Source organism: Dermochelys coriacea, chromosome 3, assembly GCF_009764565.3.
Source record: "Dermochelys coriacea isolate rDerCor1 chromosome 3, rDerCor1.pri.v4, whole genome shotgun sequence".
Classification (NCBI taxonomy): domain Eukaryota; kingdom Metazoa; phylum Chordata; order Testudines; family Dermochelyidae; genus Dermochelys; species Dermochelys coriacea.
In genome coordinates, this window is record NC_050070.1 from 15,616,987 (window position 1) to 15,641,478 (window position 24,492).

At 45.8% G+C, this 24,492-nt stretch overlaps 1 protein-coding gene across 4 annotated transcripts in view; it reads right to left on the reverse strand.

Annotated features, from left to right (window-relative positions):
- Positions 1-24,492, reverse strand: part of ADGRF5 (adhesion G protein-coupled receptor F5) — a 76,966-nt gene that overhangs the window by 46,876 nt on the left and 5,598 nt on the right. For 2 of the 4 annotated variants that reach the window (XM_038395922.2, XM_043510151.1), the window contains one exon: positions 7,172-7,301. In XM_038395922.2, coding sequence (XP_038251850.1) covers positions 7,172-7,276 — 105 coding nt within the window. In that variant the 5' untranslated portion in view covers positions 7,277-7,301. Of the gene's footprint in view, positions 1-7,171; positions 7,302-13,655; positions 14,069-24,492 lie in introns of those variants that run through there. The other 2 variants (XM_038395921.2, XM_043510152.1) reach the window with 2 other exon arrangements.

A 24,492-nucleotide genomic window follows, 5' to 3' on the forward strand; every position in this document is an offset into this window, starting at 1 on the left:
CACTCACAGCACCCTCACAGACCAGGGTGCCAAAAACACAGTGGCAGGCACAACGTAGGAAAGCAACATACATTGCTGAGGGGTCATTATTAAAACAGTCTTTCAAAGCCTCTCTGAGCCGTATAGCTCCCTGCTGAGTTCTTCTTATAGCCCTGGTATATGGCTGCTCAAAATCAGCAGACAGCTGATCCACTTCCACCCTTCATGTGGCAGAAACTTCTCCTCCTTTGTTTCACAGATATTATGAAGCATGCAGCAGGCAACTATAACCATGAAAATATCTTTTTTTCACTGAGGTCTAACCTAGTGAGTAGACTGCTCCAGCACCCCTTCAAACGGCCAAAGGCACATCAACCATCATTCTGCACCTGCTGAGCTGATTGTTGAAGTGCTTCTTGCTGCTGTGCAGGTGTCTGGTGTCCAGCTTCATAAGCCACGGGAGTAAGGGATAGGCTGGTTCTCTCAGGATCACGATGGGCATTTCAACATTTCCAATGGTGATTTTTGTGGTCCAGAAAGAAAATCTCTGCTTGCAGATTTCTGAACAGGACTGTGTTTTTAAAGATGCGTGCATCACGCACCTTCCTGGCCCATTCCATGTTGATGTCAGTAAAAACATCCCCAGTGATCCACCAGTGCTTGCAACACCATAGAAAAGTATCCCTTTCTGTTTATGTATTCTGTGGCAAGGTGGTCTGGTGCCAAGATGGGCTATGCATGTCCTCTGTCGCCTCACTGCAGTTAAGTAACTCCATTGCAGCAAAACCATCCAGTATCTCCTGCACATTGCCCAGAGTCAGAGTCCTTCTTAGACTCATAGAATGATTGCAGAAGGCAATCTTAGCAGAAGGCAATCAATGGTCCTGCGGACTTGGATCATAGCAACCCCCAAGGTGGATTTCCCAGGTCCAAATTGATTCACAACTCAACGGTAGCAGTCTGGTGTTGCGAGCTTCCCCATAGCGATCACCACTCGCTTCTCCACTATCAATGCAACTCCTATTTTGGTGTTGCTGCACTGAAGGAGAGCTCCTCACAAAGTTGCTGGAAAGTGGCCTGGCGCATACAAAAGTTCTACAGCCACTGCTCATCAGCCCATACCTGGATAATGATGCAATCCCACCAGTCAGTGCTTGTTTCTCAGGATCAGAAACAGCACTCCACCCTGTTCATCTGCTCTGCGACTGCCAACAGCAACCAGGAATTGTTTGCTTCCATGACTTCCAGCTACTTGAAAGAAAATTGCCATATTCCATGCAGCAGCTTTTCTGGTTGCTCTGGAAATACTGCAGGATCAGGTGTGTTGTGTTCACCACGCTCACCACAATGGTGCAGAGCTGTGCAGGATCCATGCTTGTCTAGGGATGGCGGATACATGGCTACACTAGGCTTTTGAAAACAGGCATGAAATATTATGGGATGTAGAGAAAACTGCATCATGGGACGTTCACGCCATGTTCCCAGTCACCCCTGAGAGAATGCTTTTCCCCCATGAGGCATTGCAAGCCCTTCCTATAACACCCAGTACTAGATTCTGGCAAGTTGCACCATGGGATAGCTACCCATGGTGCACTTCTCTCTGCATTGATGGAAGTGCTACTAGTGAGAACACACTCCACTGACATAAGGAATATAGTGTGGACATGCAGAACTGACTTAGAGTATGTCTACACTACGCAATTAGGTTGATTTTATAGAAGTTAATTTTTAGAAACTGATTTTATACAGTCGATTGTGTATGTCCACACTAAGCGCATTAAGTTGGCGGAGTGCATCCTCACTACCATGGGTAGCATCCACTTACAGAGCGGGCCACTGTGGGTAGCTATCCCACAGTTCCTGCAGTCTCTGCTGCCCATTGGAATTCTGGGTTAAGCTCCCAATGCCTGATGGGGCAAAAACATTGTCGTGGGTGGCTTTGGGTACATGTCATCAGGTCTCCCTCCCTCCATGAAAGCAATGGCAGACAATTGTTTCGCGCCTTTTTTCCTGGGTTACCTGTGCAGACACCATACCATAGCAAGCCCACTCAGCTCACCGTCACTGTACATCTCCTGAGTGCTGCTGGCAGATGTGGTACTGCATTGCTACACAGCAGCAGCTTCTTGCCTTCACGACAGACGGTGCAGTAGGACTAATAGCCATTGTACGTCTCCTGGGTGCTCCTGGCAAACCTTGGTGAAGTCGATCAGGGGGCCTGGACAGACATGGCTATTCTCCTCTTAGAGCACCAATGGGAGCCAGAGACTCCAGGTCATTCTCTTGGAGATTCTGTCCTGCCTGGAATTTCATGCAAGCTGGAGGCTTCTGTCTCAGGCTGCTCTCCCAGCCAGCAGCATCGCGCAGTTGCAGCTACTTCAGCCTATCCCTTGCTCCCATGGCTCATGAAGTCTGGACAGTAGTAAGGAGCAGTTCAACTATAGGCTGAGCAAGTGCAGAATGGTGGTAGAATGTGCCTTTGGATGTTTAAAAGCTCACTGGCGCTGTTTGCTGACTAGGTCAGACCTCAGCGCAACCAACATTCCCATTGTTATTGCTGCTTGCTGGGTGCTCCATAATATCTGTGAGAGTAAGGGGGGGACGTTTATGGCAGGGTGGGAGATTGAGACAAATTGCCTGGCGTCCAATTTTGAGCAGCCAGACACCAGGGTGATTAGAAGAGCACAGCAAGGCGTGCTGCGCATCAGAGAGGCTTTGAAAACCAGTTTCATGACTGACCAGGCTTCGGTGTGACAGTTGTGTGTTTCTCCTTGATGCAAACCAGACCCCTTTGATTTTTAATTCCCTGTAAGCCAACCACCCTCCCCTCTTTGAAATAAAGTAACTATTGCTTTGAAACCATGCATTCTTTCTTTATTAATTAAAAAATGAGATAACGGACAAGGTAGCCCGCATGGGGTGGGGGAGGAGGGAAGGACAAGGCCACATTGCTTATTGTAGCCACACTAAAAATCAAACTGTTTGTTTGAATGACAGACTTCTGTTGATTGGGCCATGCTCTGGAGTGGAGTGGCTGGGTGCCTGGAGCCTCCCCCTTCATGTTCTTGAACGTCTGGGTGAGGAGGCTATGGAACATGGAGAGGAAGGTAGGCGGTTATACAGTGGATGCAGTGGGGGTCTGTGCTCTTGTTGGCTTTCCTGCTCCCCCAACGGACGCTTCATCATGTCTATTTGCTCCCCCATTAGGCTCAGCCTCGCGTCCTGCCTCCGCTCTTCATGCTCACTTCTTTCCTGGCCTCTGCCGCTGAATGCCTCCATGTATTAAGCTGTGCCCTATCAGTGCGGGAGGACTGCATGAGCTCGGAAAACATGTCTTCGCGAGTGCGTGGTTTTTTTTGTTTGTTTGTTTGTTTGTTTTGTTTTGTTTGTTTGTTTTTTTTTTCTTTTCACCTTCTAATCTGCGATAACCTCAGGGACAGAGATGATAGGGGGAGTGTAGAAACATTTTATGCTCTATGATTCTGGGGGGACTTCATGGTCACCTGTGCTGCTGAGTTCGTCACGCTGACCAAACAGGAAATTAAATTCAAAAGTTTCCGGGGCTTTTCTTGTGTACCTGGCTAGTGGATGAGAATTCAAAGTTCTGTCCAGTGTGGTCACAATGGAGCACTCTGGGATAGCTCCTGGAGGCCAATACTGTTGATTTGCGTCCGCACTACCCCAAATTCGACCCAGCAAGGTGGATTTTAGCGCTACTCCCCTCATCGGGGAGGAGTACAGAAGTCGATTTTAAGAGCCCTTTAGGTCAACGGAATGGGGTTGGTTGTGTGGATGCAGTCATTTTTAAATCGCCCTAACACAGCTAAATTCAACCTAACCCCGTAGTGTAGACCAGGCCCTAACTATTGCGATGGCTGTATGTCGACTTAAGTCGACGTAATTTTGTAGTGTAGACATGCCCTGAAACAGGAATGCCAGCCAAGGTCTGAGGAGCCCAGTGGAGGACAGGGAGAGGGAACTGGAGCTGAGGATATGGGCACTTAGCTGAATTTTTTTAAAACCTTGGGGTCTAGTTTCCCCCACCCAATAGCAGGAGTGCAGGGTTTTATCAGCTCTCTCTGGATCCCCCTCAGGGGAAGGACTGGTAGCATCGCAGCCAATTGAAAACTCTTTGCTTCAGTTTAGGTAGAAGACCAGCCACCTATTTCTCAGCATCACTAGCATGCTTTAGGCAGGGGCATGATGCACAAGGGACACAAAATAGCCAAGTTCATACAGGGGTCTGCCAAGTAGAGTACAGCATGTGTTATTTTTATATCAACCCTAGAATGCACTGGCACCGTTCTTAGTGATGGGCAAAAAACCATAAGTGGTGACACAGAGGCAGGAAGTTTGCATCTTTGCCAGTTTGTGGAACTTAATTCAAACCTTTATTTACAGTGCTGGTGAATAGCTTGGCACCCCTTAAGACACCTTATCGCACAAAGGAACCATATGGTGTGTGATTAGAGCTGCTTCCTCCTCAGATTACATCAGTCCTGATTGTAAAGATTCCCAATGCATATTTTGCTGCACAAATAGGGATGCAAGCCTTTCTCCTGGCCAAATTTCAGCTTGAACAGTTACATGATGCTTACAAGTATCAGAGGGGTAGCCATGTTAGTCTGGATCTATAAAAGTGGCAGAGTCTTGTGGCACCTTATAGACTAACAGATGTATTGGAGCATAAGCTTTCGTGGGTGAATACCCACTTTGTTGGATGCATGTAATGGAAATTTCCAGAAGCAGGTATAAATATGCAAGCAAGAATCAGACTAGGGATAATGAGGTTAGTTCAATCAAGGAGGATGAGGTCCTCTTCTAGCAGTTGAGGTGTGAACACCAAGGGAGGAGAAACTGCTTTTAAGCTTTTGATGCTTGCTTAAATCAACTTCCTCCCTCAGTTTGAAGCTGTAGAAAGAAGTCTTAAGTTCCTCTCCTAAATGATTGTGGTTCTGCGATTCACTGTTAAACAACTGCACGTTGCACCAAGAAGTGGCTGCAATCAGGAACTGGTGAAGTTGGCTTGTTTGCAAAGCATTTTGGGACCCTTCTGGATTGCAGATGCTATATAAATATTAGGTGTGGTGTATTGAAAAGTGGGTAAAAATTGCAAGCTGTCACATTAAATCCTAAAGAGTTGCCTGGTCTTACTTGGCCCTAAGGAAAGTGTGTGATCTAAGTCCTCTGCAGAAAGCCAGCCTAGAGCAAGATGCGGTGAGTTGGGCCTCTCTGCTTTAGGGAGCAGGCGGCTTTGTCTCTCTCTGTTTTGAGGTTCTTGTCTTAGGGTTCTGGATTCTAAAATGTAAAGCAGTGTTGCATCACAACCTTCCTGAAAGCACTTTATGGTTTTTATCTATCTTTTTCTGTGTGTATGCTGTGAACATAACCTAGGATATCAGATATTTTTGTTCAATATACGCTCTCCGCCCAAAGCACTGTGGTTAAGGAATAGCTTGCAAAAACAAAACAAAAAGATACTTTCTCCCTCTTAGTCATCAGCTGTAGTGAGTGATGTGCTGGTGGACCCAGAGAGCTGATGCTTTTAGCTCCTGATCTATTTAACTCAGTAAAGCCGCTAGAACAGAAGGGAGGGAAATCACTCCTCATCACAGTAAGGCCAAGTAATCCGGTTTAGTGTGGGGAAATATGTAGGGTTCAGGGGGAGAAAATCAATGCCCCAACCCAGTCCACCAACAGCTGTCTATGATGACCTCTCTATGCAGAGATTCCCAAACACCATTGCCCCTCCTCTGTCTTGTTCCTCTCTGCTCCATTGTATTCAGTACTGGTGCAAAGTCCATCTCAGTGGTGTAAAGGGGGTGGAGAGGTCTCTCTCTCTCTCTCTCTCTCTCTTTAAAACAGCTCCAGTGAAGAACAAACAAAGCCTCTCTGTAGGCACTCTTTCTCCGAAACACAGTGGGAATGTCAGGTTCCCATTGCACATAGGTGATCTGGAAGTTACAGGCCGACAGAAGGGGCTTCTGTGCCCTGTGTGTGGTGCTGAATCATGCTCCATGATGAAGATATGCACAAGAATGTGTGCTGCGGTGTGTGTGTGTGTGGGGGGGGGGGAGTCTATTGGCCGAGAACCCTACAGTGGGGTCACAACTGGCCACAACTACTTCTCCCTGTGGACTATCTTCATCTTATTATTTATTTCTAGTGCAGCTGTACATTGAGGCCCCACTGGAGATCAGGACCCCATTGTTCCAGGCCCTGTAGACACACACACACACACACACACACAGCAAAAGGCAGCATCTGCTTTAAAGAGCTTACAGCCTAAAGAAAGGAAGTATTATGTGGTCTAACCATTAGCATACTGGATTGGAAGCTGGCAGACATGGGTTATAGTCCTTCTCTCTACCCTGACCAGTTGTAGGACCTGGGGCAAGTCATTTCACTTTGCTGTTTCTCCTCCCACCCTTTGTCTTGTCTATTTAGACTGTAAGCCCTTCGGGGAAGGGGCTACCTGCTACCATGTGTATGTCCAACACCTAGCACACTGGGGGCCTGTAGGTGCTGCCATAATAAATATTATTCCTATTCACCAGGTGGGAAATGAGACACAGCAAAAAGACATTTTGCACAGGAAGATGATAGAAGAGGTGAAAATTGAACCCAGATCTGAGTCCCAGCTCTGTTTTCAACAGGAGACACCATTATCATAGCAGCTGATGCTTTTGTCCAGAGATTGCCCCAGCTTTCAGGGTACTAGGAACCGGATTTTTGTCCACACAAGTATTGACATAATTCCCACTCAAGCATAGCTCACGGGGCGAGCATTTAAACCAAGCTATCTAAGCCACTGATAGCCTAACATGGTAAGAAGGTAGAAAATATGACTTCTTGCTCAGTTTACCCTGAATGTGTTGAGTTAGGGCTGCACTTACTGGTCACAGTGGGTTATTTCTGCAGTCAGTGGAGCAGGACACTTAGCTGTCTATGCATTTATAAAGGATGGCTACATTGAAAAATCCAGCTGCTCCTCAAGTTGTTCTCATTTGACCCAGTGGACAGGGCACTATAGGAGCCCTATGTTCAGATCCTGGGTCTCCTGGCTGACCTTGGGCAAGTCATTATGGGGATAATGACACTGATCTCCTTTGAGGCTGATGGAAGGAAAAGTGCTATATAAGAGTTAGGCATTGTTATAAACCAACTGAAAACCACCATAAAAGTTACTTACTGAATGATGGATGAATGGATCAAAATTAAGTTCCATTGAAGCATGGGTAGATGTGGTGACAATTAGAAGAAGGAAGCAGAAGCCTTTAATGCCCAGGGACAGCATTTCACCCAATACTTTATTGCAGAACCTAAATGAAAAATACAGCAAAAGGTTAGGAATTTTTCTATCTCCTACCACATGACTTTGTCCTTCAACTCCCTTTCCCAGGGTATCCTGGCCCTAAAAGGCTCCCCAGCTTTTTCTGTGCTTGTAGTACTCCTCCCTAAAATGTGTCCAGCTCTGGGAGCTCTGCTTCCTGCCAAGGGAGAGAAAGGGATTCCTTTCATTGTTGTTATGCATACTGGGGAGCACCTAGAGATGCTGTTCAGGGATTGGCAGGTGCTGTACACAATGGATAAAGAAAAAATGGTCCCTGCCCCAAAGAGATTACAGTCCCAGGACAAGACAGATTGTCTGGTTTTTACCAGCAATGTGCTATGAGTGCCATTTTCATGATCAGCATAGCAGTTACTAGCTTGTTGAGACAGTGTGGTCTCATGGCTAGAGAAGTTGAGTGGGACTCGGGACTGCTGGCTTCTATTTCTGACTCTGCTGTGCACCTTTGTCTGGATCACCTCACCTCTTGTTTTGCTTCTGTTTCATCTGCCACTCTTTGGATATGTCTATACTACCCGCCAGATTGGTGGGCAACGATCGGTCCAGTGGGGGTCGATTTATTGCGTCTAGTCTAGATATGATAAATCGACCCCCCCCCGAGTGCTCTCCCGTCGACTCCTGTACTCCCCACCATGAGAGGCACAGCCAGAGTCGACCAGAGAGCAGCAGCAGTCAACTCACCGCAGTGAAGACACCACGGTGAGTAGGTGTAAGTACGTTGACTTCAGCTACATTATTCACGTAGCTGAAGTTGTGTAACTTAGATTGATTTCCCCCCCACCCCCGAGTTTAGACCAGGCCAAGTCTTGTTTATTTAGATTGTAAGTTCTTCAGGGCAGAGACTGTTTCTTACTCTGTGTGTGTGTGTGTGTACAGCACCTCGCACAATGGAGCCTCTATTATTATTGTAATAACAATAATGTTCAGGAACAGTGAGGAGTTTCAAAAAGGTCTCAGCTTCAAGCTAGTGTTTATATTCACCCCTATGTAAAGGATGAACGATAAGGCCAAAGCACCACTTTCAACGCGATATGTTTCCTGATCTTCTTCCTAGGCAAGGAGGAAATGAGCCAGCTTTCCTAGAGAAGCCATTTGTAAAATAGAGAAGGACGGCATTGTGAGAGCAGGAACAAAACTCACTCCCAGTATAAAGGGACAGGATGTGAATGAAGATACAAAAATTAAAACCCAGCAATTTTTCAGATTTCTAACACCAAGTGTGTTGGGTTCATTTAATCAAAAAATTGGAAAAACGTTGAGGAATTTTTTTTTGTACAAATGTTTGTTTCCTTCTAAAGGCTCTCTTCATGGGGGGCGGGGGAGAGGGGAGAAAGCTTTTCTATGAAAAAAATGAGCGGCTTATTTTCTTGCTTACACCAGTTTACATCTATAGTAACTCCACTGACTTCAATGGCCTTACTCCTGCTCTACACTGGAGTAAGCAAGAGGAGAATCAGTGTCATCGTAATGAGTTTGGAGCTACTGGGCCAAATTTTGTTCTGTTGTTGTTATTGTTTACTATTTGCATTACTGTTGTACCTATGAAGCCCAGTCAGGGACTAGGGACCCATTGTGCAAAGTCCTGTACAAACACAGAAAAAAAGACAGTCTCTGCTCCAAGGGACTTACTATCGAAGTATAAGAGAAGAGACAACAAATACACTTCTATCCTTATATAAGGTGACCTGATATAACACTAATTCTGATATAACGCGGTACAGCAGCGCTCTGGGGGAGCGGGGCTGCGCGCTCCGGTGGATCAAACCAAGTTCGATATAACACAGTTTCACCTATAACGCAGTAAGATTTTTTGGCTCCCGAGGACCGTGTTATATCAGGGTAGAGGTGTAGATAGAGCCTGATGGGGGAGCCCAAGGAAACAATGAAACAATACTGGTTAGCATGACAGGCAGTGATCTCTGCACACCAGCAGCCTAGCTGTTGTTAGCATCATGGCAAAAGAGATTTTTGAGGAGAGAATTGAGGGTGGATAATGAGGTCGCTTTGCAAACGTTTAGGGGGCGCCTTTCCCAAGTGTGAGGGTCAGTGTGGGAGAAAGTAGGAAGGCACTTGTTTGATAATTTAATAAGTGGGCAATGGACATTGGCATCATGGGCCGATTGGCAGCGGGTGCTGACATTTCCAGAGCAAATGAGAGATGGTAGGTAGGTTAAGGATAAGCTGAGAGGGGGGGCCCTGAAAGCAAAGTCAAGTAGCTTATGTCTGACCCAATAGAAAAGGCCATCCAGCAGAAGGATGCAAAGAGAGGAGAGACACGGTCAAAGTGTCGGGCTACAAAAATGATCCTTGTAGCAGCCTTCTGAGTGGAATGTGGGAGGGGCAAGATTGCATTTGTCAAGACCAGAGGGAAGGATGTGGCACTAATTGCAGTGTCAGATGATGAGAGCCTGGGGGACAGTTTGAGCTGTGTGGATGTATAGAAAAGGCTGTATCTTGGTGGTGTTATGCAGAAAGAAGATTTAGACATCTCCTGGTATCATGACAGAGATCTGAGCTGAAGATGTGGCCCAGGTGATGTGCCTGAGTGACAGGCAGGATGGTGGTGCTGTCCATAGGGCTTGAGAAAGGAGGATGAGGGAGGGTTTGGGGAGAAAGATTACAAGCTCTGTTTTAGCCATGTTGAGCTTGAACTGACAGCCAGGAGGAGAAGTCAGCGAGACAGGCTGAGGCTTTAGTTTGGACAAAAGGAGGCAGGCCTGCAGTACAGAGGTAGATTTGTGAGTTGTCAGCATAAAGAGGGCAGTTCAATTTGTGTTTGTGGATGACATTGCTCAGAGATAAGCTGTAGCTGGAGAAGAGAAGGGACCAAGGGCAGAGCCCTGAGGAATCCCTACAGAAAGCTGGAGGTGGGGATGAGGAGGATCCTCTGAAGCACTTGCTGAAGGAGTGATTAGAGAGGTAAAAGGAGAACCAGGAGAGGACTGAGCCACAAAAGCCAAAGGAGAACAAGTTTTCAAGAATAAGACCATGGCTGACTGTGTTGAAGTGGCTGACAGGTCAAGGAGGATGAGGGTAGAGAACAAATTCTGAGATTTAACTAGGAAGAGGTCATTACACCCTTTGGTGAGAGTGGTTTCAGTGGAGTGCTAGGGTTAGAAGCTGCATTAGAAAGGGTCTAAGATGGAACTGGAGGAGAACTCTAGACAGTGATTATATATAGTGCAGTCCATGAGCTTAAAGATAGAAGGGAGATGGAGAAGTGGTTGGCGAGGCAAATGGGGGCCAAGGGAGGTTAAGATGGGAGGACTACAGCATGCTTGTATGGGGAGGGGAAAAGCCAGGGGAGAACTAGAGGTTCAGAAAAAGAGTATGGGAGCGGATGAGAGTGGGCATGGGGGAGACCAGGAGACAGGATGGGGTCACAGGGGCACGTGGACAGATTACAGGAGGAGAGCAGCCAAGAAACTTCTGTCTGTGACAGGGAAGAAGGAGGAGAGAGTTGTAGGAGGCGAAGGAGGAAGGCGGGCAAGTGAGGGGAGGGGGAGATTGTGTCCTATTTTGGAACATTTTCTCTTGGAACAAATTGGCGAGATCCTGTGTGGAGAGAAAGTGGAGGCAGGAGGAGCAGAGGGTTTGAGGAGTGAGTCAAAGGTGGTAAAAAGGCAGCTGGGACTGCAGGCATGAGATTTGATTAAGGTGGAGAAATGGACTTGTTTAGCTAGGAAGACAGCAGAACTGAAGGAGGAGAGAATGAATTTGTAGTGGAGGAAGTCAGGCTGGTCATGGGATTTCTGCTTGAGATGCTCCTCGGTATGAGGGCAGGAGCAGAGGAAATGGATGCTAGAGGAGAGCCAGTCACATTGGTGTAAATCCAGAGTAACTCCACTGGAACAGCTCATAATGGGGTTACTTTGGTAAAACAGAGGTGGGGCCAGTGATGCTCCACTATATGGATCCACTTGCCATTCTGTCCTATAGATGGCGAGGAGCTGCTCTTCCAAGTGGATCCTTCTCCCCAGACCCCATGGAAATCATTAATGCACAGCCCAGTGCCTCATGCTGTGCACCAATACCAGTATTTAAAGCGGCATCCCTCACACCAAGCCAGAACCTCCGTTCAATGCTGATTCCAGGGGAAGTGTGCCCCCTGCTGACTAACAAACCACACTTCATGAAATGTTAGGAAAGTGTTTGGACTCTTCCATCCCACTATCAGGCCAACCACATCCTGTGGCTAAAGGCCAGACAAATTCACATGGAAACATCTGCACTCTTTATGGTACTTTATGAAAGACACTCTGTAGTCTGCATGCAAATTCTATGAGTCCATACTCCCAAACTCTTTGAGGTCTATGAAGTATAGGGGAAATGTACGCTGTTAACTGTAGGCACATTCATAAATCCTCAAAACATAGAGAAGAATATTTATTATTACTACTAATAATAATGATTTGTATTGTTGTGGCACCCAGTGGTCAGGGCTCCATGTAATATATAAACATATAACAAAGACATCCCATGCTCTGAAGAGCTTACAGTTGAAACAAACCACAGATGGATAAAGCAAACAGATGGTGAGAGGAAACAATGAACCAATACTGATCATCATGAAAAATAGCGGTCGCTCTGAGCATAGACAGTGCCTTGTGAAACTTTGCATTCCCTATTGCTCCATTCACATCTTGTGTGCAGTTGCAAACACTCTGGGTCAGATTCTTTCCCCAAATACATCATCAGGGCAGCCACATAACTAAGAGCAAATGTCGCATTAGCTGTATCTTTAGTAGGGGCGTTTAGTAGCTTGCCAAAAGAGACATGCATTAATTGTGTTGCATTTGAAGAAGTGGGTTTTTTACCCATGAAAGCTTATGCCCAAATAAATCTGTTAGTCTGGTTGCACCTTAAAGACTCCTTGATGTTTTTGTGGATACAGACTAACACGGCTACCCCTCTGCTACTAATTGTGTTATTACTCAAACATAAATATTTATTTATGTATTAGATAAACACTGAGGTGTACATTTTAATTATACAGTATATTAAATAGGTTTCTAAATTTATCTTTTAATTAAACAAATTGTTTCAGTGCAGGATGGTACAAAGAGCTTTCATATGTTTTCTTGTCTGCATATGAAAGTATAGTAAGATTATTTTCCTGCTCAACAAGTGCATTGTTTTGATATTCTCTATTGTAATGTTTCCTTCCAATACATTACATTTTATAGCATGCCATTAATAACCATAGATCTAAATTTCCCGGAATTACACCAAATCTGAAATTAAGCAAAAATTAAGGCAATGGTATACAAGCAAGTTAATAGCGCTATTGGTTATCACAGCAAAAGTTGCCTGTCACATCATATCTTTTGTGCTGGGATAGCATGAAATGAAATTTAGCACAAAAGTATTATTTCTGCAAAACATGAAGCATCTCTCTCAAGCAGCCTGTTGGGTCTGTGGTAATGCCTCTGTAGGTTTGTGTTTCAAGGTAGCTTTTAAGTGATCTCAGCAGTGATGGTGTTTTATATGTACATTATAAAAAAAACAGTGGATAGAGGTAATAAAACTTTTCTGAGCCATGACAAATATAGTGAAAGAGACTAATGCCCTTGGAGACTGAGAGCATGATGGGAGAACATAGTAAACTTCAGTAATTTCTTTCTTCTTTCCCCTACCCCAAACATTCCCTGACCCCCAGAGTTGTTTAGATCTAACTCTGCTTAGTCTTGCCCCAAAGGCAATTAAAACAAGGTCTAAACAATCTCTAACCCCTTTAATTTAGGGTTCTCTAGTCCTTCCTACTTCCTCTCACAAACTTTCTTTCTGTGTTTCTCGCATTGTGAAGACAGGCAACTAAAGTCCTAACAGAGTTGGGCAGAAAGTGATTTTATTTTCCTATACAAAATTTCTGCAAAACCAAAAAGTTGCTTCTGTCAGAATTTCCAGCAAAACATTGCAGCTGTTCACTGCAAAACCGAGAACTAGAAACATGAGCTCCTTTTTGATTTTCAGCAACCAACACTGATAATCCAACAACACATCCAACATTTTCAAGAAAAGCCAGACAGTTTCCACCCATTAGAACAAATCCCCAATTTTAGGTTGAAAAAAATTTTGGTTGGAAATATTCAACCAGCCCTGACTCCAAGGTTGATGCAGATGCCTTGGCTGGAAAGGTGTCTGTACTCTTTCATCCACACCATCTGTAAGCTGCAACAGCTCAGAAAGCAAGAAAGACCCGAAGTTGCTTTCAGCTCTGTCTCCTGTACTACAGCATAGAGGTTTGATGTCAAGTCACTGGCTAAAAACAAATTTCACTTGCGGATACAAAATAACCCTAGAAATCATACACCAGGAAACCAACCTGAGCTGGGAGAGGATAGTTGGACTTTCCATGAGCTGAGAGCCGCTCGTCTTCATTCCCAACTTCGGAGAGTTTGTCAGAAGCGTCGCTGAGTCTTTAAAGTGCCTCTTACAAACCCAGCCTAATGATTCTTTCAGGTGAAAAGGCTGTAAATGAAACCCAGGTGTGTAATCTGCTTTACCTGTCTGGTTTTCCCTGGGGAAAGCTCCCTGAATTCAACTTGAGCTGTCTTAAAAGTCTTTCTCGCTTCCACTAGCTGTCTGCCTGCTCCTAATGCAGGATGTTCAATGAACTGGCCGGATCATTGCTGCATGGAGCATGGCTGGGGTTTGTGGCTGGGACTCCTTTCGAAGCAACCTGAGTGGCATTGTTAGAGTAGACAACACACCAGGCATTTTAAGGCGTTGTTTCCTGATACCTCTTATCAAATAACTATTTTTTTCCCTACACGTGATCCAAGTCTCCAGCCCCTTCTCTGCACATTGCTCCAGCAAGTGGCCTAACTTGTTCTGCCAGCATTACTCATACTGTTTGTTTAGATTAATCAGTGTCATGAAAGTGGTAACTAACCTGGCAGAAATGATGGCTGGCCAGCTGCCCTTAGGTGTTCTTCTTTATGAAACTGCAATGGAATGATATTTACCACCTTTGATTTAATCGCCAAGGGAAAAGAATATGAAAGTTACTCTGATATGCCAGCAGGCAGGTTGCTTTTCAGAGATTCACAGAGTTCGAGCAGTCCCATATGTAACAGGAATATTTACAGGTACATGATACATCACAGCATCATTGCAGGCTGCGATGCACTACTGTCAGCAAAGTCTATGTTTAACAATGGCCTAACCCCAGCCTTTCCAGGGGCTTATGCTTTTAGGGAACAGGTTGCCAGGTGCTTACAAAGCTCTGCCTAATGTATACACAAAATGCAACTTTGTAACTGGACTCCAAGTTCATTTCATAAGCACCTGTGAAAAAAAACTGCACCATTAAATCCAATGTCAAAGCATCGGGTAGGTACTCAACAGGAGATGCCAGGGCTGGTGGCCAGTCACACCTCCTAATCAGACTGCTAAGTGTTTTTTTCTCGCCTCATTCATAATTTACAGTCACACCACCAGAGGCTGTTATCATGCCAGATTTTACAACTTCAGACAGATCTGGCTGGGTCACTATTTGGATGGGGGAAGCCAACAGAAATTTCATGCATTGCAGGAAGGGTTGTTAATGAGTCAGTAGATGATAACCTGGTCTCTGAGTCAGCTGTTACTTTTTGTAAGCAATTCTATAACGGTCACAGGGCCAAAGATTATAACTGGTCATGCTGGGTGCTGCACAAACACAGATAAAGTGACAGTCTCAGCCTTAGAGAGCATAAACTGAAAAGATGCAAGAACAGATGAAAGGCTGGGGCTGCGATATACCAGCAAGTGAGCATGGAGTGGTTTAGCCCAGCTTTGTTAGGTTCACGGTGTGCTGGTGTTGGGAATTAATAGTGAATGGAATGCTCAGCAAGGCATTTGGGAACACAGCGCTGCCGACAGCCCCTACCTTCACCACTGTGCAAACCTGGGGCAGTTTCACGGTCGGGAGCAATAGTAACCTGCCCTCCATGCTCTGTGAGCCCAGTCAGAAGGGTCAGGTGGGCGAATTGCAGCATGGCCGCTGTGACTGCAGGGTTGCCCGGGGCAGAGGAGGTTAAGGAACTGGTCTAGAAGGGCAGCCAAAGTGGTTGCTCGGAGACCTGTAAGGTTGGGAATGGCTTTCCCCATGAACCTTTGGGTACCATACATGGGAGAGAGGCCCCGTTGCTTGTCCCCAAGGGTGGTATGTAATGGAGGCTGAGAGAGGCTAAGCCTTCACAAACCTCATACTGCCGGGAGGGGAGGCAGTGGAGGATTTGGGGCCCCTGGAATAATCTCCCCCCATCATGCCTCTGGAGTTGGAGGAGCTCCTGCTTCCCATCGTGACCCCAGGGCTGCAGTGGGGTCACAGAGCTTTTCTGGTCTCTGGGCTGCGGCACTGGAGCAGAGGGAAGGAGTGAGCAAGGGGCGGGGCCTCACCGGGAAGAGGCGGAGTGAGGGCGGAACGGGAATCGGAATGGGAGCAGGGCCATGGGGGAAGGGGCAGAATGGGGGAGGGACTCCACTTTCTGAGGGGGAAGAAGGGGAAGCCACAAGGGCAGTCATGCAACCCTCCCCAGCAATATGTTTTGGGTGCCCAGGGCAGCCAGCAGAGAGGTCAATCTCTGTGAGGGAGGGGGCGGGACTGGGGAAGACCCAGCTGGTGGCTCCTATGCTGTGCTGGGCTCAGCTGCTAGTTGCAGCTGGGCTGGGGAGAATGGGTCTTCCTCTTCCCCTGCACGGCATCCAGGGCCAGGTCAGACCCACCCCCAGATTTCTCCCCCAACTGCAGGAAGCTCTGCAAAGTCCCCCCCCCCACATGCTTCCTGCACCCATCGCTCCTCAGCTGCAGGGGGAGGGATCCCCATACAGGAAGCTGCTCCTGCATCTGCTCAATCCCCATGCATCCAGATGCCCTCATACTCAGCCCCTCCCATCGTGCCTCTCCTCCCCCTGCACTCAAACACCCCCCCCAATAAGCCCCACTCCCCCTGCACCTGGATCACCCTGATGAGCCACTCACACCCAGATCCCCACCCCACTGAGCCCCAACCAGCTAAACCTGGAACCCCACCCCACTGAACCCCACTCCCCCAGCATCTGGAATCCCCACTGAGCTCCCCACATCAGACCCTCCTACTGAGCTCTATCCCCCGCCACACCCAGACCCCATCCTGCTGAGCCCCAACCCACAGGTGGTGCATCTGCCACAGAGGGGCATGGCCCTGGGCAGTTTCTTGGGCAGGCCCAGTCCTTGGACTATGTCAGGGTTCGGTGCAGCATCACCACAGAGTCTGTGTCCCGGGGCAGGGGGAGAGGAGCTGCACAGTGATCTCCCACATCTGTGCAGCCAGTGGCCTGTGCTCCCCAATGCCATGCTGGAGCCTCCACATTTATTTGACAAATAAACTTTGCAAAATTTTGCAGAATTTTAAAATATTGTGAGCAGAATTTTTAATTTTTTTGGTGCAGAATGCCCTCAGGAGTACTCCATGCAGTCCTTGCACCCAGAAGAATGCAAGAACTATGATTGTGATGGGCCCTTACATGGAGGTTGTATGGCGAGCGACTGTTTTGTGCACCTCTCCAAGTACACTCCACATCCCCACAGTGGATCATCATAATCTGATAAAGTGAGGGTGTAGCCCACAGACTCACCCTACTCCTTATTCCTCACTGAAAACACTTCAATCTCCCTGGACACTCAATAACAGACTTAAAAGTGGCAATTCTTCAACAAAAAAACTTCAAAAACCGAAACTGCAGAACTGGAATTAATTTGCAAACTGGACACCATCAGATTAGGCCTGAATAAAGACTGGGAGTGGATGGGTCACTACAAAAAGTAATTTTCCCTCTGCTGATACTCATACCTTCTTGTCAACTGTTGGAAATGGGCCACCTTGATTACGTTGGCCTCGTAGCACTACAAAAGTAATTTTCCCTCCCTTGGTATTCACCTCTTCTTGTCAACTGTTGAAAATAGGCCACTTCCACCTTAATTGAATTGGCTCATTAGCACTGACCCCCCACTTGGTAAGGCAACTCTCATCTTTTCATGTGCTATAATATATATTCTGCTTACTGTTTTTTTCACTCCATGCATGTGATGAAGTGGGTTTTAGCCCACAAAAGCTTATGCCCAAATAAATTCCTTCGTTTGTAACATGCCACAAGGACTCCTCGTTGTTTTTAGTGTTGTCTGAGTAGCTCTGGAACATATGAGCTCATTCCTACAAGCGCTGAGTGCCCTCATCTCCCATCAACCTCAATAGGGATTGCCAGCATTCTGCGCCTACACCAGCAGTATCAGCTATGCGAACAGTGGCCAATAGTCTGATTTCAATGAGGTTGTCCATTTATTTTTGGAGATACCCATCACCATGTATCTGAGCACCTATCGGTTACCATGCTTCTTGCTCCTGGCAGTTATTGAGCTATTTTCTCTCTCAGATATCTATGGGGAAAAGCCTATGCTGCCAGCACCTGAAAGGAAAGAAAAGCAGGGAGAAAGGAATTAGGAGAAGCTAGAGACGTAAGGCCAGATTTTTAAAGGCATTGAGGTACCTAAACATGCAGATAGGCACCTACAAGGTTTTTCAACAATGCCTCTGTACCTAACTCTCCTAGAAATTGAAATCTAGGGGAGTTAGACACCGAGGTGCTATTTAAAAAAATCACAGTAGGTGCCTAAATGCCTTTAAAATCTAACCCTGACTACACAAAGGGTTGTGACTAGAGGGGGGGGCAAAAAAATTTAGCTGAAGCTTTTCTCTTGCCTAAAAATGCAGGTTTGGGTTGCCTGCAACATTTCACACACAGGTGCCAAGTTGGGGAAATTGGCTTAGTTAAAAACCAACACACCAAAAGTTTTCGAAATATCGGAATGACCCAGTTTGATGTTTCTAAAATGAAATGTTTTGATTTTCCAGGCTAGCATCATAAGGGGATGTAGGCTCCCTCCACAAAAGCAATGAGGTGAAAAGAGTGGATCCCCTCTTATTATCAATAACACTGCAGTTAGGACACTCACAGGGGATGTGGGAGATCCCGGTTCAAGTCTGTGCCCTAAAAAAGAAGGACTTGTGGCACCTTAGAGACTAACAAATTTATTTGAGCATAAGCTTTAGTGAGCGACAGCTCACTTCATGCTCAAATAAATTTGTTAGTGTCTAAGGTGTCACAAGTACTCCTTTTCTTTTTGCAGATACAGACTAACACGGCTGCTACTCTGAAACCTGAAAAATTTAAAAAAATGTTAGTTTGGGGTTGACCCAAACCTTTTTTTTTTTTTTTAAAGTTTGGCCTTGCCCGTGAACTGAAACATCGGTTAGTCGCTCAGCGCTTGCTGTAACTGGCCATTGGATCTAGAGATCGGATTTACAGCTGGTGTAATTCTGCGTAGTTCATTTGATGTCAGTGGAGGTACACTAGGATCTGGCCCAAGGTCTTTAAATCTACCAGCATCAACTGTGCATTTGTTCTAAGAGACCAGATTTCTGGAGCCTAAAGCCATAATTTAAGTGCTAACTTTCTTTAGTTGTCCACAGCTCTTTCCTGTCTGCCAATATGGAGTGGCTTTGCCTCCATGCTATTATTCATTGTTTAAAACATGACTTTTGACAGGGGTAGAATATGACTGGTGAGCAGATGTTTGTTTCAAACAGAAAACTATGACCGTAAGAAACACACACCCATGTACAACAATAATTCATGGGAGAGTTTGCTGCAAGGGTAGGTGGGGGAAATTGCACTGACTTTAGATAATGCATCTCAGTGAGACTAACATAATATAAACAAATATTAATCAAGGATTCCAGTCTCAACCACTTGATGATAAGGATTCAGGGGGTAAAAAAACAGGCTGTGACTCACTTTTCTGCTCTGACTTTTTGCAAATGAGCACACGGGATCTGATTATGACTCTATTATTCCAGTTTTATGCCAGTGTAATGACAGTTACCTGCACAGCCCTGTAGTGCAATGCTGTGGTGAAAAGGGCTAATGCGATCCTTGGATGTACAGAAAGGGGACAGTTAAGTAGAATGATAGAATATCAGGGTTGGAAGGGACCTCAGGAGGTCAAAGCAGGACCAATCCCCAACTAACTCATCTCAGCCAGGACTTTGTCAAGCCTGACCTTAAAAACCTCTAAGGAAGGAGATTCCACCACCTCCCTAGGTAATCCAAGTAGGGAAGTGATCTTTGCCTCTGAACATACCGTGGATAAGCCACTAGTGTGTCCAGCTCTGGTGTCCACAATTCAAGAAGGATGTGGAAATACTAGAGAAAGCTCAAAGGAGGGCCACAATAATGACCCGGAGGCTGGAAAACAAGGGCTTATCATGTGAGGCTTAAGGAGTTTAAGCCATTCAGCTCATCTATGAGAAGCCTGAGATGTGACTTGATCACTGTATGTAGGTCCTTACACATAGAAAAGAGATCTGATGGCAGGGCCAGGGTGGGGTGGCAGAGGAGGAGAGAGTCTCAACCTTGTTGACAAAGGCATAACAAGATCCAGTGGCTGGAAGCTGAAGTTAGATACATTCAACCTTGGAATACGACAGTTTCTTAGCAGTGGGAGCAATTAAACATTTGAACAAGGAGGAACGGGAGTCATCATCATTTGGAGGTTTTAAGATGAGATTAGATATCATTTACTTTAATGCAGTTTCTGGAAGAAATTCAACAGCCTATGTGTGTGGGGTAGGATAGGAGGGGATTGGGGCTGGATTTGTTTTCACCTCCATCTAAAGCACCAGCGCTGCCCCAGCTGGAGTTGTGACACTGGTCAGGGTGGGCCAGTGCTCTGTGGTGGTACAGAGAATCCTCTTTCTAGATGCTTGGCTGGTGCATCTTGCTCACACGCTCAGGGTCTGACAGATTGCTAGTAGTCTGAACGAATTTCCACCCAGGTCAGATAGGCAAGGACCTTAGGGTTTTTTTCACCTTTCTCTGCAGCATGGAGCATAGTTCTTCTTCTGGGATCATCTGGGCATAGCTCACCTAAACAATTCCCAGGCATTGCAGGGATTATGGACACTGGCAACACCTCAGTCTCTCCCTGTGGCACAGAATAGCTTTGTCTCTGGAGGTCTGAAATGCTTTAATCTATCAAAAGTCATTGGACTTAATCGGCATGTGTAAAATGTAATGGCCTGTGAAGTCAGACTACACGATGTAAGGCTGCTTCTGGCCTTAAACTCTGTGGAACTATAAATTATTTAGTTATTTAGTTAATTATGCCAGTGGAACAGCAGCAGTTTAGACAACGGACTTAATTTGAGAAGTTATGCTGTCATAAACCTAGTGGTGAATCAGGCCCCAATGTTTTAGGAATATGCATGGTGAGTATTAAACAAGACCATGACGACCATTCATGGTGCTGCCCAGACCCAGTATTCATAGTGCTACTCAGCAGGGACAGGTAGTTGAATTTGCCTAATTCTCAACTCAGCATGTATGCTGTGGCTCGGAAAGTTTCTCTTCAACTTGCATATGGAGTTGGGTAGGAAACAATTTTAGAGATTTTTGCAAAAAGTTTCCCATTCCAGATCAGGCAAAAAAGTCAAATTCATAAAAATGTTAAAAGAAAAGGAGTACTTGTGACACCTTAGAGACTAACAAATTAATCTCTAAGGTGCCACAAGTACTCCTTTTCTTTTTGCGGATACAGACTAACATGGCTGCTACTCTGAAACCTGTCATAAAAATGTTAGTGAGCCGACAGTGAAAAAAAAACAGCAGTCAGATTGGGCCATTAAACCATTTCATTTTGCTGTCAAAACATTTTGTTTTGATAATTTTTTTAACTATAAATTAGTTTCCTTAAATTTCTAAACTAAAAAAGTAGTTTTGACCCAAAACCCAATACTTTTTCATTTAGAAAATGTCAAAATTTTCCATCTAGGCAATTTTGAAGCTTTTTTCTCAGTTTCTCCAAAGAGGAAATTCATCAGAGTTGACCTTTTCCCACAGACCATTTTGATTTTGACAAATTGGCACTTCCGGATGAAAAAACAATGAGTTGAAAAGTTCCCAGTCAGCTCTACTTGCGTGTTATTGGGCTTATTTTCCACTGAAGGAAACTGTGAAAAAAAGAGCAGGGAGGGGAAAAAAACAAACAAAAATAGGATGAGAAATGGCAGGCATTATTCTATCCTATTTAGGTTCTTACACCTTGCCCCTCACCGTGGTATCTGAACACAACGTGTTTGGGAGCGCTCTAGAAGAGCACGTCATCCTACTTTGGCACAGGCTCTTCTCTGCGGGCTATTGTAATTGGAGAGATGCAACTTTCTCTTCCCCTCTTTGTAACATTCTGGGGTTTCTAGAGGTGTTGGCTGGCCCGGCATCTCCCAGTCCTTGTGCTCAGGGAATGTAAAGACTGGGAGCATCATGGCCCATGTGCATGAGCACAAAGAAGTTTGAGAACCTCTCATTCTCTTTCCTCTCATGTGCACACTGAGGGCCCTAATCTAATAACATCCACTGAAGTCAAACTTCCATTGACTTCAGTGTGTGTTGACTCATGTCCCTGTAGTGGGCCAGGCACAAGCTACTCCTACACACTGAAGTCCTAGAAAGCCCAATGACTGGATGCTTCCTGCTTGTTGAGCCTTTTTAACCTTCTGTTTATTTTCCTGTTATCCCCGTGGGAGCTGCTGAAATGATACAAATGCAGCTGACTCTGGCTAGCTTTGTAGGAAGTGGCTGAATTGGCTTGATTTTTACATAACCCACTCTGAAGGGTGGAGGAGTTTCCTGCACAAAAGAACAGCCTGTTACTCCTAGCAACCAGAATTAAAAATCCAAAACATTGTCCAGTGCCTTCCACATACTCAAGTTCTGCCTGAAATAGTACAGAGTAGCTTGGATATGGTGAATACGGTCACAGCATTTCCAATGGGTTAAGCCAAGGCTGTTGTATTCTCATGATCTTTTTATGTTATCAAAGCTGTTGGTTTCATCTTAGTCATTGGCCTTTGGTACGTGATTAGCTAATGATTTGCCACTGTTAGTTCACGAAAGCTTATGCTCTAATAAATTTGTTAGTCTCTAAGGTGCCACAAGTACTGCTTTTCTTTTTGCGAATACAGACTAACACGGCTGCTACTCTGAAACCTGTAATTTTATGCCAATGTAACACCGCTGAGAATAAGCCTTGTTCTGGAACATAAGGCATGTCTATGCAGTATGGCAGTGAGGGCTACTGTGGTGGGATTTCTAAAGTGCACTCACATATTGGTCACTAGTTGGGCTGTGTAGACCCTGCTGGTGTGCACTAAACATCCACTAGTGCTCTTTAACGTAGTACTGTTTGAAAAGGAATGACATTAAGGCGTGCTAGGGAACATTTAGTGCACACCAGCAGGGTTTCGGTGGAGCAATTAGTGCCCAATATGTTAGTGCGTGTTAAAAATCACACTCCTGTAGTGCACATTACTGCACCATGTAGACAAGCCCCCAGGCTCCCGTGGAGTAAAAGTGCAGGAGTTCAAAAGGCAACATCTTTGTGTGAAGACCACCATCTTGGCCATCACACCATTGACCCAGGCACCTCCAGAGCTAAAAGCATGAGCTGCTTCAGCTGTACCTGGGGCTAGACCAATTCATGACCTCTGTGGATTGGGGATCTCTAGTAGGTTACACTCACCAGTAGGTTACATTTGCTCTTTGTAAAGGATTTGAGTCAGCAGGGTCCTTGGACATTACTGTGCTGTAAAACTGGAATAACACAGTAGTGACAGAACTGCTTATTTCATTTATGTGGGGCTAGATCCTCTGCTGGTGTAAAGGGATATCACTCCAGTCAGGCTGCCTGCTGCTAAGACTGGTGCAACTCCACAGTGTTAGTGATATTGGGAGCCCTAGCACAGACATCTGGCTGTAGGCACTACTTAAAGCCTGGTGGCAATTAGACTGGCTATGTGCAAGATTAGAGATCAGGGTGCTTAAAACAGTTCTGGGAGCCAGTAATCCATCAGCACTAGAGATCCTAGCATTGCCCATCACTTTGACCATCTCAACCCTCTCTTTGCATCCCTCCACTGGCTCCCCCTCCTCCAGCACATCAAACATAAGCTGCTTGTCTTCATTTTAAGGTTCCTCATGACTAGGGTTCTACCAAATTCACAGCTGTAAAAAATGGACTGTGAAATCTGGTCTCCCCGTGAAATCTGGTGTTTTGGGGGCTTTTACTATGAGGTAAAGTACACAAAAGTACTAGGGCCAGGCGATTAAAAAACTTCATCATGATTAATCACAGTTTTAATCACACTGTTAAACTATATTCAAATACCATTTATTTAAATATTTTGGAGTTTTCTATATTTTCAAATATAGGGTCAGAGCTGGGGGCTCCAGCCCACATCGGGGCAAGGGCCTCCAGCCACTCTTGGGGTTTAGGGCGTGGGGCTCCAGCCCCCCCGCCACCGAGGAAGCTGAGGACTGGGGCTGCTCCAGCCCCTCTGCCACCTCCAGAGCTGCAGCTCCCCCCACCTCCCTGCTGCCAATGCCTCCTGCCCGACCATTCGTTTTGATTTCAGTTAATCGCAGGTGTTAACACAGTGTTTCTCAAACTCAACTCAAAAGGGGGTCGCAAGCCTATTGTAGGGGGGGTCATGGTATTGACATCCTTACTTCTGCACTGCCTTCAGAGCTGCACAGCCAGAAAGTGGCAGCGGCTGGCCGGGCGCCCAGCTCTGAAGATGCAAGGGTGGCATGGGTGGGGGAGGGTCTCACTTTTTGGGGGACGGTTGTCACAGCATGAAGTATTTTCAAAGGGGATCCCAGCAAAAAAAAAGTTTGAGAACCCCTGATTTAGCAGACTCCCTTATCCAGGGCGACTTACAAACGTAACCGCAGTAGTAATATGCTATATGCATACAGTATGATTACATCTGTGCAATTTGCTATTTATGCCATGACTAACTCATGAAAAAATGTGTGATTGCTCTGTCATTTAAGTAGATCCCAACTCACGACCTAGCCCCACCCTAGTTATCATCTCTTATTCTCTACTGAGAGGTCGGCTCCCGCCTCTGATCGGCAGGACCAGCTCTAGGCACCAGCAAAGCAAGCTTGGGGCGGCACAATTCCAGGGGCGGCATTCCGGCCATTTTGTTTTGATTGGGCAGTTTGGGGCGGCAATTTTTTTCCTTGGGCCGGCAAAAAACCTAGAGCCAGCCCTGTCTCTATACACTTGTAAAATTTTC